The sequence below is a fragment of the Aphis gossypii genome, chromosome 1 (assembly GCF_020184175.1).
Source record: "Aphis gossypii isolate Hap1 chromosome 1, ASM2018417v2, whole genome shotgun sequence".
Classification (NCBI taxonomy): Eukaryota; Metazoa; Arthropoda; class Insecta; order Hemiptera; family Aphididae; genus Aphis; species Aphis gossypii.
The window spans coordinates 70440720-70455659 of record NC_065530.1 but is presented as its reverse complement, the minus strand read 5'-3'; the positions used below and the strand labels follow the sequence as shown (position 1 = coordinate 70455659).

At 25.1% G+C, this 14940-nt stretch overlaps 1 protein-coding gene and 1 pseudogene across 1 annotated transcript; both read right to left on the bottom strand.

Annotated features, from left to right (window-relative positions):
• Nucleotides 1-7993: 7993 nt before the first annotated feature.
• Nucleotides 7994-11241, bottom strand: LOC114126097 (chloride channel CLIC-like protein 1). Its single transcript, XM_027989975.2, is given in 7 exon segments — nucleotides 7994-8909; nucleotides 9048-9200; nucleotides 9264-9305; nucleotides 9308-9365; nucleotides 9523-9678; nucleotides 10429-10638; nucleotides 10735-11241. Coding segments are annotated over 7 exon segments (1311 nt in total). The 5' UTR covers nucleotides 10969-11241; the 3' UTR covers nucleotides 7994-8451.
• Nucleotides 11242-11440: 199 nt separating this feature from the next.
• LOC114126093 (holocytochrome c-type synthase-like) lies at nucleotides 11441-14158 on the bottom strand (annotated as a pseudogene).
• Nucleotides 14159-14940: the final 782 nt, after the last annotated feature.

The following is a 14940-nucleotide window of genomic DNA, read 5'->3' as shown; positions in this document are numbered from 1 at the left end:
AAAGATAATTTTTCAACAAAATTGCGAAAACAAAGAAATCTTATTGTCGATTGGTCATTTAATTCATTATTACCGTATAAAATTGTTTAATTTTATACCTATATTAAAAAAAAAAATTGAATTTTTATGAACTTCTAAAGACTAAAAGACCAATAAAATTCCTACTTATATATACTTTTTAGTAAATACGACAGTTAAAAAAAAAACATCAAGCCTTTTGAATAAAATAACTTGAAAAATAACTTAAATATATTGATTTGAGTGTCAACAATTTGGATACAAAATAAAAATGATGTAAAGTTTAGATGAAAATATTTAAATTTCTAAAAAAGTTTTATTTGGTTTAGTACTAAACCGTAGTGTTGATAGATAGTTTTATAAAAAAAATACCTATTAAACAGATTGTTCAATACAAACATTCTAAAATATACGCATTAAAGTTTACCTATATCTCTATATTAAAGTTATTACGGTTGAACTTTTAAATTGCATTTTATGAAGCGATAAACTTCTATAACTATTTTAATATTTAATAATTATTGATTATTCTACATCACTTGACGACTAATGTCAATATAATTCTAGTTTTAATATAAATCCCAAATATACATATACATATACTTGTATGTATTATAATATTAGTAATGATCAGCAGGAACCAATAAATACATTATTCATAATATGCAAATAATAAATATCTAGCTATTTAATATTTATATTCAATTATACGTATAGCTTTGGTATAACGAACTGAATTGATGAAGTGTGCTGAACATCATAATACCATACTACTTAGGACCTAGCTATACATCAATCGCAATTACATCACTTGAACTGTCAGTGTAATCGCCTCAACCGCAGTTTGTTTGACGATCATACATCATTATACCACCACTCTCGAGTATTTATAGACGTTTCTAAGCAACTAAGACACTATATGTACATAACATAAATTACGGATAACAGTTTCAACGACCTAATGTTTTTTTAAGATGTAGAAAGGTTAGAATGTTATTTCACACATTGTTGAATCACAACTATGAGTTACTAAATAGTTTTAAAATAGACATTGAAAAACTATTGTAAATCGTAAAAAATAAAATTCGGAAAACTAAAAAGTAGCTATGCTATATTTATATATCACTTTTGAGTTGCCTCGTTATTCAGTACCTGATAACATATAGTAATAGTCAATATATGTGTTAAATTTCAATTAAATGATACACTATTATGTATACGAATATGATTAAAAAAGATTCTGAGCGGAGGCGATCAATCAACTTTTACTTCTAAGGATATCTTACTATTTATTTATATTGAAATTAGTGATTTATTTTTCTATTAGTAACAATAGATTGCTGGGACTAATTTTTGCAAAAAATTGTTTGTAATTTAATGAGTAGTAAAATTATTGTAAGGTTTTATATAATATAACTAGTAAGGCCATGAGTTCAATATCAACCTTTAAATTAATACTGACGTACCATAGAACGAAATGAATAAATGCATGGCATAAATAGCTTAAAATGAATTTAAATCAAAATATTTTAAAATTTTCTAATACCCATAAGCTCAAAATTTGTGTATGTATGATGAAAATTTCATTGTGTATTTAAAATGTAGGTACGTAGACAAGTATACATAATTTTAACAATAGATTTATAAATACATTTTAAGAATATTTTAAGTTACTAGTGTTACTATGATTGATATTTTTTGAACAATAATAAAGTACCTAACAATCATTATTATTTTCGTATTTAGTGAAAAAATCAACTTTACACTCGACTTGTTTTTTTATTGTTATTGTAAACTAAACTTACGAGGAACGATTAAACTTTTAAACCTTATGTATGGACATTAAATACTTTTTGAATTTCCTGATTATAAACAAATTTTGTGTATTTTTGAAAACATTTTTCGAATTTTGTCGAAATTCTAGCTTAAAATGTTCATAACAAATGTATGTAGATTTATACTTATTTTTTTTATTCCCATAATAACATCATACGATAAACCTTACATTTAAATGGTCTAGCTTTCTGTCTAAGTACAAACATAAAAAAAATAATACTAAAAACTTTAAAAATTTAAAAATCAAAAATTAAATATCAATTATTGCTGTATAAATAATAAATACCTTAAAAAAAGTTAAAATATTTTAAAAATTGCAAGTACCTACGGCTTTACGTTTTTGAAGTATAACGGAGTTTTCAAACTTATGATAGAATGACAGACACAAAAAATACACATCGTAGTTGGTACCTATACAGCTATTTCTATGTTTGCCTAACCAAAACACTCATCATTCCACTCAAAATCTAATAATAGTCGAAAAGTTAAAATATCTATAGATATCACAAAATTGACTTGCATTCACAATTGATGTAGAACTAATTACAATGTATCTACTGAAAAAATAATAATTGTAAAAGAAAAGATTTGTACAACGAAGCAAAAATGAAAATAAATATTTTGTTCTGTCGACACATAAATTAATACATATATACATGCTACAGTGTTATCGATGTCTTATTGCCTACCATTATAATAACATATAATATATTATAATAACTGCTATAACATAATATCATAACTTATAAATTATTATAGGTAGGTGCTATGCCTATGCGTTTTGCCATTCCTGCGAGAATTATTTGAATTATTAATACAAATTACACACGATTACATTACACTGTATAATTATTCGGCTATTTGTCTCTCTTCAGCTATATAGATACTTTATTGTGCATATTATATGGTGGGCATGTATTATTTTAAATTTTTTTCCATACATTTTAGGTCACACATCAATTTATATTGTTCAGAGAAAATGAAAGTTGGCACATAAATGATTTTCTCCCGTCTTATAATAACACAACCTTCCGAACCATATACTTACCTGTCTATTTAATGAAATATAATATACCTTTCGATTATCCTTCTCCTCTCATACAACCATACGGACAATGATATAACAATAATTACAGTTGATACGTTTTTAGTAGATTACACTATGTATGTGCTACAGTAGGCTTAAACAGACACCTGCCTATAATAATATATTTCGTATCTAACTTGATATTTCAATTTAAATACGATAACAAGTATAAAAAACAGTTCGTACCAAAACATTATTAATATATAATATATATATATACCTAATATATTGGTACCTATTTAGTAATCCTATTAAATGAACTCTTTAGATATCTAACCTTGGTTGGAGAATCAAGCACATACCTAAAATTATAATTCCATGCCATTAAACTCCAAATTACATACCTAGCATAATGTAGATAGATCTGAACAAATAGCATACGATTTTACTTTATTTTCAATTTATGTAGATAAAAGTAGGTACTTTATCTTAGAAATTTTATAAAAGTTTCAATAATTGTTCTTGCAGTAGTTAAAAAATATCAAAAATCAATAATCACCATTTTTTTATAGGAGTTACAATTTCAAAGTTTGAAGAAATTTGTCAAAAATTGAAAATGTTCTAATTATTTTGTGGTTTATCTTTAATAAAATGTATATAAGGTTCCTAATAAGTCATATACGTACTAGTTGTAAGTTGTATAATCCGACTTCATACGGGAAAAATGAACAAACTTAAAATATGGCACTAGGTATATCGGTGTATCTTGATTCATGGGCAAATCAGCATTGGTGTACCTCGTTTTGTGTGCTAATTCGACTAAAGTGAACAATCCGCCTGTGATAGATTGCATAGAGACATAGAGCATTTGGAGTATTATTGGATATGGCTCTAACTGCTTTCTAATTTTTTCTGACATCTCTGAAGTAATAATGTCTGAAACTTTCATCAAAATTAGTCAAGTACCTATAGGTGGTAATTTTCAAGCCTATAATAAGCTACACATACAAGAACATTGTCTTTAATTATACCTACATTTAAAATCTGAATAACAAAGAACAAACTAAATATGATTATATTTTTGTAACCAAATACCAATGGCTAAACTCTATGCAAAAAAATTATTCAATATTCATAATTTAAAATAAAATCTTTGTGTGAGCTACCATAGATATAACAAACTGTAAAGTTTAAAAAAAAAGTAAATAACACTCGTTAAATCAAAATATGTAAAAAAAATTGGCAATTAGCGTCAAATACTTAGTTTCTAAGTCTATAAGTTAAAAAATTAAGTGAAAGGGTCATATTAAATATGTATGGCATTTGAAAATCAAATTTTAATGTAACTGGATATTAAAATGAAAAATAATTATTTTTCATACACAGTTAATTTTTAATACATAATTCAAAAACTATTAACTTAAAACTATTTATAGGTATACTAAAGATCTATTCACGCGGTTTTTTATGTTGTGTTTTCGTTTTGTTGGCTTGGGGTACGCCTATAGCATGATGTTTTAACTTTTAACACACCTGCTAAAGCATGTTTAATTTTGGTTCGTGTATCTAATTTTATATTATATTTATACATCATTATAATAACATTTAGATTTAAAAGGTCGTAGTGCTATACGATATGTCGAAACTTAAATTTCTAGTCAAATATACATTTTCAATTCACCTCCGCATAAGGGTTCGAATATAATAATATTAAGTCAATACCTACCTAAGTAATAATCAGCTACTTATAAGGACAAAAGACAATCAGTATTGACAATCATCATAAAAACTACAGTCAATTTGTTACTGTTCAATGTTGTCACTGGTCATTATAGTCTTCATTATTTAATGCACGAAGATAATACCTATTATTATTAGTTATTACCTATTTTTTTTTTTTTTTGTTTGTATCTATTCTTTGATAATACTTTATATACACGCACGCATATTTTATTAATTTTATAATTTATTATGATATATACTAAGTAGGTAGGTACATTCATATCTACTACCTGTATGTTGTATAAAAATGAAATAGGTACTCTTTGTTGATAAGGGCATAACTTGAAAATTATTAGATCAATTGGTATCATTGGTTTTTTTTATGTTCGTATAGTCCGAATAAGGTTTTTACAGAAAGAAAAATTGCTTTTTAAGATGTGATTTTGGTATGAACGTGTGACCATATGCATGTATAACATTTGCCGGATCACTGTCAACTAGTACCTATATTTATAATTTATTTATTATATATACTGAAGTCTCAAGTCATTGACATGTTAATATCGTTCCTAATTATACCTTAGGGTGGTACTCTAGTAAATTATAATTATAATTATTTATTATCCTCTCAAATTGATTCCATTACTTAAAAAAAGTATAAAAAACAAATTAATTAACCTTAACCGCCCGTGTTATAAAAGCTCTAAAGTGTAATGGGAAAACAATGTTTGAAATCGTTAATTTTTTAATATAATTAATAAAATAACTCTTAAAAAATGATTTTACAAAAAAATTATTAAGAATTAAATTAGGTACCTATACATAAGCATTATTAAAACAGTTTAATACTTACACATTTTTTTCAAATATTTAATTTTTAAAAATATTTGACTTAAAAATTTTAAAAATTAAAATCTGTGATTATTTTTTAACACGGCAATAAATAAAATATTTTCTATATCATATAATGCGATTTAAATTAATATAAACTTATGTACCTACTATATGTAGTATACCTATATGATACTATTACAATTTTACAAAGAGATAATGTTAGGAATAACCTAATTTAACAATTATATGTATCTACCTAAATAGTTATACACATATAGTGAGTTACATCTTAGTATCTTACACTCAATACTATACTCACTTCAAAACAAATATGGTCATACTATACAAACCGTCAGTTGATGGACGTTCAAGTTTTCGACAAACATAATACATTAATACCTATATTATAACATGTAGCTGTACGTTTGTAAGTAGCCAAGTAGGTACAATTATATTGAAATTTGAAAGTACTGCAAACAAGATCCTTAAATTCTCTACCTACAGTAATAAATTTATATGATTATTGATTAGTGTAAAAGCTAAAATTAAATTAAATCAAATTTTTAATTTTTAATTGATAAATCAAGATCAAAAAAATCAATTAGCAAATATAGGTAACCTACCTATCCAATATTAAGGTATCTTTAAATTTATTAATTAATTCAATTGTGCGTTACCTACCTATCTACACTACAAAGTTGGCAATGATTTTCTCTGAAGAAAGCGAAGAAAAATTCAATAAAATACATCCAGATAGAGTAAATTCATGACCAAGAACGTTAACGCTATTGAGTCTATAATCCTAGCTGGTTCTATTAGTTTTAAAATTATTTTTGACTCAATTCACAATACCATTACATACATTTCATCTCCTATTATTATATCGAACGGATTGATAACAAAAGACGGTTAAAACCAGATTTTGGCGTCATAAAGCTGAACTGGTTAAAACCAGACAATTTTTAAACTTATTAAACTAATTTTAACCACATTATGTATATATATATGTAAATCTAATGGTTTTTTTAGTACCTAGTATATTTTGAGAAACATAATTATATATTAGGGGGGGAGTAAAAAAAAAATTCTCAAATGTAAGATATAATAAAGAATAAGAATTTAATATTATTTTCACACATAAATGTAAATATGCCATATTTTTTGAACTACAATAGTACATAATATTTTTTGCCAGAAGTGGATAGTACCCTATATCTTGCTCACTCACAATGGTCACCCATACCTAGAGAAATGTTTAGGTAGTTTTTTTAATAATTGATAGATCAAACTAGGCGTGCAGGCGTGTGAACCGAGAAGATATTTGATAACCTAGGATGAGTAATGAGTATTCTCAATAGCTTTCTGGATGACCACAACAGTAAATCTACAAATCGAGCATTTAACAGGTATCGTAAAACTGGAATGTAACTATTTATTAACAAGGATAAATCTAAGCACGGATATTTTGATGCCATTCAAAAAAAATCTCCTTTAGTTATTTGTTTAATAATAGGTATCACAAAAACCTTTGTAATCGTTAATACGAATAAATATAGGTGGGAAGGTTTAATATGAGTGGAGAACTTTGTTGAGCTCTGGATCTTAGTCCGTTTTTAAGGATTAAATGTAGTTTTGGACTTTTCAGTAAAATTCGAAAATAGAGAATTGCAGCTTTATCAAACAAATACTTATGTTTTTGTCTAATTTAATCTAAGTATTTTGGCATTTTAGCAATAATTATTCTATAATTCTTATAATAAGCTTAAGTTAAGTTAGATATTTAAAAAAAATATCTTATTAAATTTTACTACAACTAATTTCCTTAGAGCCTGGATTCTGATGAACACTTGTCTAATTTGTTCCCACTAACAGGTAGAAACAAAAAGCACCTCCCTGTACTTTTGAGTTGAAAAAAATCCAATAAAACACTAACATCCATTTTACTTGATATTGTAAGTACATTAGGTACCCTAATGGCTTGATCTCTCACATCTTACCACTTTTAGGTCTAAGTACCCATATTTGTTCAACTGGAGTTTATAAATATGATATTTATTTACACTTTAAAATAAGTTGAGATACTTATGACGAATGAACAAAACTATAACCTATCCATAAAATAAATAATAATATTAGTTTACGCTAGAGTGAAGAATGATAATTTTCATACAAATCCTTATAAAATATAAATATCTTACCTATTTTCCTAAATAGTAATAAATATCTTTTCACGCTTCAAATTTAGTTTAAAAATTAATTAATTTATATTATCCAATAAAATAAATTCATCAAATTTGAATAATGCCAATGGTCAGAAAATTTCATTTTTTTATTTTGAACAATGTATTTGTCATGTGAGTCTTACCTTTTTTTTATAGCTCACATAGATCTTGAAGTTGGCAATGATCTTATAATTTTATTATGTAATGACCGTCATATCGACCAATCATTAGATTTTATCTAAATGAGCTTCAAGGAATAATTTTTACAATCCTAATTCTTAAAACCCCATCCTTGGGTATACCAATGATTGAAAAAAAAATCAGTAATTAGTAATTAGTCTTCAGTCTTTAGTAATTACGAACTTTACAATAATCAAAATATAAAAACTAATTTAACTACAAAAGTATATCCTTATAGTGCTCCAATAAATCTGATGACAACTTTGTTTAATTATCAAGGTACTCAAAATAATAATATAATAATAAAATGAAATAAGTCTTAACTTAAAATAATTTTTTAGTTCAAAACTTGTATAGTAAAATAATAAAACGTATACATAGTATATAAATTACAATTGCGCATAATGTGAAAACAATTTTTAAGTAGTATTTTAATGGAAGTTCCATTATCTTACCACATGAGAAATATATAGATACACCATGGAACATCGTATACAAAAATATTGTACATATATACAAAAATTCTTATATTTACACCATTATAATCCAAAAGGGAAAACACTTATAAATTAAAAAATAGATAAATTATCATAAAGCTTTGAAAACGGAAAATCAAATAGACAAGGTTCTGTGTCTAGGTACTCTTTTACTAAGGTCTTTGAAACCTTTACTATCAACACTGTCTATCTCTTTATTCTTTAGCATTGCTATTAAATTGCTTTCTTTTGCATAATTGATTTGAAATTTATCATCAAATCCAAAATGATTATTTTTAGTTTGACTGGGATGAAATAAATTGATATTGAAATTAACTTTTGGTAATTCAGGAATTTGAGGAGTTGTATGTTGTGCTGATGTTACTGGATGAAAACTGTTGTTAACTCTATCATTTGTCTTAAATTGGTTATTGCCAATTGGTCCTGAACCAATTGATGTATCACCATATCCAAATATATATTTCATGCTTAAACTTCGACCAACTAATAATGCACTTGATAAAAATATTGTTTTAATGATTATAACAATAACGATAGGAATCAAAATTATTTGAGCCCAATATGGTATATCCTCTAAAAAAATAATAGTAATAATAATATTAAATTAACATAATATAGATAAATTCAAAATCTATATGAAGATATCATAAGTTCTTATGGAAAAAATAAAAAGATAAACAAAAAGTATATCCTCAAAGCAAATTTTCTTACTTAAAACTGATTTATTGAACACATATATAGAATCTCCTAAGGCTTCTACCGGCTTCATCATCATTTTACTGAGCATTTCAGCTAATATATCAGTTACAGAAATAGAATATTTAGGATCTAAATAAATTGCTTCTTTGTACTTTTTGCACTCATCTAAAAAAAAATTGATATAAAAATACAAATTAATTAGAAAGCATTAAAAACAAAAGATATTACCTAAATTGTTAGTTTGAAACCAAGAAAAAGTAGACCAGCCTTTTTTGCATGACACTGAGAAGGCATGTGCTCTAAATGAACACTGCGATTGATTTCAGCTTTCTATAATAACATACAAATCTTTAAACACTCTAAATATAATTGTTAACTAAAGTTATTACAGTGATCTTTAGTATTCCAATGATAAAACAAATTAAAAAAAAATTGATTTAACACAGTAACACATTCACAAAATAAATAAAAGCTATAATTTTCTTACCATGTACATAGTGTACCAGGTTGAAGCAAATCCAAATGCAAAAATAATAAATAAAATAAATGTTAGACTGAAAACATAATGAATTTTTTGAAAAATAATATACAGTAAAACAATTAAAATAGAACCAACTGAAATCCAATACAATGCTTCCTTAATCTGAAACCATGATTATAATAAGATTTTAAATAAAATATTTTCTAACATTCTTCAATTACTTAAAATAATTCTTGTTTAATGGCCTTCAATATAATATACTACTCCATAAAGGTATGAATAAAAAAAAGTTAATATAATAGGCTGCATATTGTTTTAGACATATTATGTACAATGCCGGCAGAAGACATTTTTAATAAATAAAAATATATAAATTATATGGTGGCATATTATAGGTAATTGGCACAGAGCAACGAAAATCCTAATACCGGCACTGCATTTATATAAAAATAAATCCATACATAAATGTATAATTTAGATACCTGATAAAGAGAATTGAAAAATATAAATGAAAATTATGTGAAAAATAACAAGTCACCCATTACTTAGGAATTTAAAGATAAACTGTCAAATGGTTTTTAGTAAATATAGAAAGAACTATTGGAAAATAATGTACCATTATCCCCTATTTTTTGTTGTAAGAATTTGAAATATAAATAATTATAAACGGATATCCATACCATAAATCAACTAGGTACATCCTTTTTTTAAATAATGATATACCTGATTCCTAATCACTAAGCAGCAATCACAATAATAGATTTTCTATACTAATTTAAAAAATAATTATGACATTGAGATGTATTCTTAATAATTACTTAATATTATATTTATTACCCAACAAGATATCTACAAGCCATTCATATAATTATAAATAATAAATTAAACGCATAAAAATAACAATTAAATTACCTGATCAGATATTTCTAAACGGCTGTTTAATACTTTAAATTCAGAGGAGTCCATTTTTATTGGAGTAAATAGACTATTTAAAATTCGATCAATTTCTGTGTAATCTATATCCCTTTTATTGGCCATGTTTTTTAATAACTCTAAATCTTGAACACTGAGAGCTACTGAAGCGTACGACTTCAGCTCTTCATTTGACACTTGATCAATATTCTAAAAATGAACGGCAAGATCAAATAGAACAAAACACGGTTCACATAGGTTTTTTTCAAATATATGAATAAATGAATTTTAAATATAAAAACTTACAGATAATCCAGTGTTTATTAACAGTATGTTAATAAATCTTGAAAGGAAAACTGTACAACGGTCATTTTGAATAGGCTCACCAGCTACTGTTTTTGATTTAGGTTTATTCATCGATTTTGTCAATCTATCATAGTTGAGCATATCCAAGGGATCAACAAATTCATCTTCTGAACATTTTATAGTATATTCGCTGGATAAATATAAAACCAAAACTGTGATAAACGTTAGTCTCATTGTAATTAGTAATACTTTAACTAGGCCACTAGGGATCTTTAAATATATATTATATTAGCTTATATTAGGACCTTAACGAACTCTCACTTCTCAGTCTTAACCACGATAAACGATATATTTATAGTAGTTGCTCAACGAGCATGGAATTGTTGTTTTCAGTATTACTCTCGTGATAACAACAATTATGCAGCGCTCTATAACAGCAGTGGAATACTTTTATACTATTGCACTATGATAGAAATAGATAACTCGTCCTTTAAAAAATGATAATAAACCCCGCTATTTTTTAAATAACAATCATAAAAAATAAAAGACTAAAGATTATTATTATTTTTGAATATTGGAAATTGGAATATTGTATTTGTATATAATTATTTATTACTTAGAAGTATATTTTATAAATATATTTTATTTCAAATAAAATAATATATAAATAAGACATACTTTTAATTTATTATCATTTAACATGAGTTAATACTAAATACTTATTATTACAATTTATAATTCAAATATTAATATTTACGTTTAAATTTAGCAATTACAATTTTATGTGTTTACCATAAATATTAAAGTGAAATTAACTTTTATTACCTAAACTTAAATATAAAAACATTAGCTATGTTCTAATGTTCTATCGTCGTTTTTTACGGTACCTACGATCTACCTACCTATTTTAATTTTAAAGAATATATAAAATAAAAATAATTAAAAATGTTCATAATCCACTAAAAAATTAAAATACCCTAAAAAACATACGAGAAAACACAATTATCAATGTTTATGTATTTAATAATAGCGGTTGTCGGGTTTTTATTATTACTATAGCTGACCCCGTACACTTTGTTGCCCGTTAAAAATGCCAATTACATAATATATAATATGATTCAACACTTTGTTTTATTTGTTATTTAATATTCGGTTTAACGGTATTCAAAACTTAAGTAGACCTACATTTTCATTCATCATTTTGAATCTCAAAAAACTTGTGCAAGCACCACTTTAAAATGCTTTCTCATTGCACACTCGGTGTTGAATCCAGGTATACTTCAGGGGGCGAATGCCCCCCCTCTGAAATTTTTTTCACCCCCCTGACAAGTACAACTTTTAATAAAATGTACCTATTTATTAAATGCACTCGTTACGATTACCGGCACCTAATGACTTTCAATAAAATATAATTTTTTTATATCAATGTTTTTATAACCTGGTAAGGTTACCAATGAAATAAAAGTGAGCCCCTCCAGAGAAATTGTCTGGATTCAAGTCATTTTTAATGATAATATCTTTAATTGTGATTCAACACTATGCCTGTCTATGCACACTTAATATCTTGTGATTTCTGCTGGTGCAAGTATTAAGTTTTTAACAATTATTGAATTATCATCAGGAGATAAAAATTATTTTAATGTAAATGTATTTAAAGTTGAAAGGTTTTGATTATAGAGGTAAGTACTTCGTTTACCTTTTTATTCCAAAAGATACACCACTGATAACATCCATTTTAAAGTTTTAAATTTGACATAGGTATTATGTTTTTATAGGGATCATAGATTTCTTAATAGATTCAAACCAAATGAAAATGAAACCTTTTGTGATGACTTCTGTTCAGATAAACGTTAATTATGTACTACAGCTATTAAAAATGAACCGATTACTATATAGACTATGATTATTGTTTATTAGGTTACTGAACTGATACTAGTTTTTTTTTTTTTTTTGTTACAGACAATCATATGACAAAAACTCAAATAAAATTAATGTAGTTTTTGAGGGTATAGGTTTTGTGCATAATGATGATAAAATGTATACAGATAATGCATCACAGATACACCATTATAATATTAATAAAAAATACAATACCGGATATGGTACAAAAACTTATACTTCACAAAGCCAAAAGTAAATACATATATTTTTACTTATTTGATAAAATATTTAAGTGACTAGAAAGAACATCATTTCAGAAAACATCCTAAGTTTCAAGTTAATTATGAATAAAATATTTAGATTAGTGATAGAAGAATTAAGAGTAATGGTTGTTAGGTACTTTTTAACTTCCACTAGAATAGTAATTGACAGTTGTCAGTGACTATTGAAAACATTGTTTACAACTATTAATTAATTATTTTTGATTATTAAGATTATTATTTTAATTTTTCTTCATTATTTTAATGTGTATTTTACTGTGACAAATTAATATTATTTAAGCATTGAATTATTTTATATTTATAAATATATAATTTCAACTATTTATGTATATTTTTTCAACTCATTGATACAAACAAAATTACATATATAAAAACAATACAATTATTGCAATTAGAAACGAGTAATATAGTTTATTATTGTGTTAACTATAAAATTATTATGTAGAACATAGTTAATTCTGTAAGATATAAATATAGATATCTAAGATATAGATGTGTATGTTTCATAAAAAAATTAATCACCAACATCATTAAATTAGAAAAAAATAACACAATAACAAAATATCTAAAAATGATGTAGGTGTTTGAAGTACTAAAAAATACTATACTAACAGCTTTGTTGTTCATCTTGAAATCTTTTAAGGGTTAAAATAGGTTAGTTTTACTTAAAGAATCTACTATACAGTATACACAATAAATAATAAAAAAAAAAATGAATAACTTAACTTATATTCACACTTTATCATAATTTCTTGATTCAACCATTTTATTGGCAATATTTCTTTCTATATCAGCTTCAAATCGTTAACTTCAATAAGCTTCAATAGAAATGTTAAAGATTAATTTTTAAGGTTATATGAATTTATAACATAAATTAAAAAAATATTTTACTTACTTTTGATTGATACCATAATGCTTCAAATGAATCTAAAGCAGGCCTTACATCCAAAATAACCACTTGATATTTATTTGGTGAATTATCCCATTGTAATAATTAATAACATAACGTACTTATTTGCCACAACGATCTACTATCTAATAATGTCAATCAAAAGGAAGTTCATATCCCATTCAATATCATATTCATGTTCTTGGAGAAAAATGTTTAGATTTTCCCCAAAGATTTTTAGATTTGGATTCATACATTTCCCGTTTTAGCCAAGCATGCTCATTATTGATGTTATGTATTTTAATTATAACATTCATATCTTTTGCTGATAAGTGATCATCTTTCCAACGCCACCCTTTTTGTAACATTGCATTCCAAAACATCTAAAAAGTTTTAAAATAAGTTTTGCAATATAAATATTTAAATTTATGTTTTTACTTAAGCTGATGGATAAACCCAAAAATCACAATCTCCTGATTTTTGGTTATGTATATATTTATGTGTCATACAAATTTAGTTTGGTCCATTAAAAATTTTTTTTATATAGTTATAAATTATATTACAGACAAGTAAATTATCAGGAAATATAAATATATATTGCCTGCACATTATAAAACTATATTATTTTGATGAATAATATAGGTTATATAGAATTTCCCAGTCTAACTTGACAATGTAAACCATAATGGTTATTTTATATAAATATATTTGAAAACTTATAATATATTTTTATTATTTTTATTTTAAGAAATTTATTTTTACCAAACTACTCTATTTTTAATAAAATTCAATCAAAGGGTTGTTTTCTTAATTCTAAATTTAAGTTACAATGTCAAATTTACATTAGTAATTGGCCAATCAAAGTATAATCCTGCCTAGGTAAAATAGTATTTTAATGTTTTTCCTAAAAACATTGGGCAAAATATACCTATAAAGACAAAGCTATATTTTACATTGCATGTAAAATACATATATTTATAAACTACCTAATTGAATTTTTGCCATATATTTAGATTCTATCTGTACTAAAACCTAATTGAAATAAATATTATGTAAACACTAGATACTTTATGACACTTTTTCATTATTATCGCCAAAAGTAAGAACAACAATTTTTAAGGTTTGTAAATTCAATGGGTATAAAATGGTTATCCA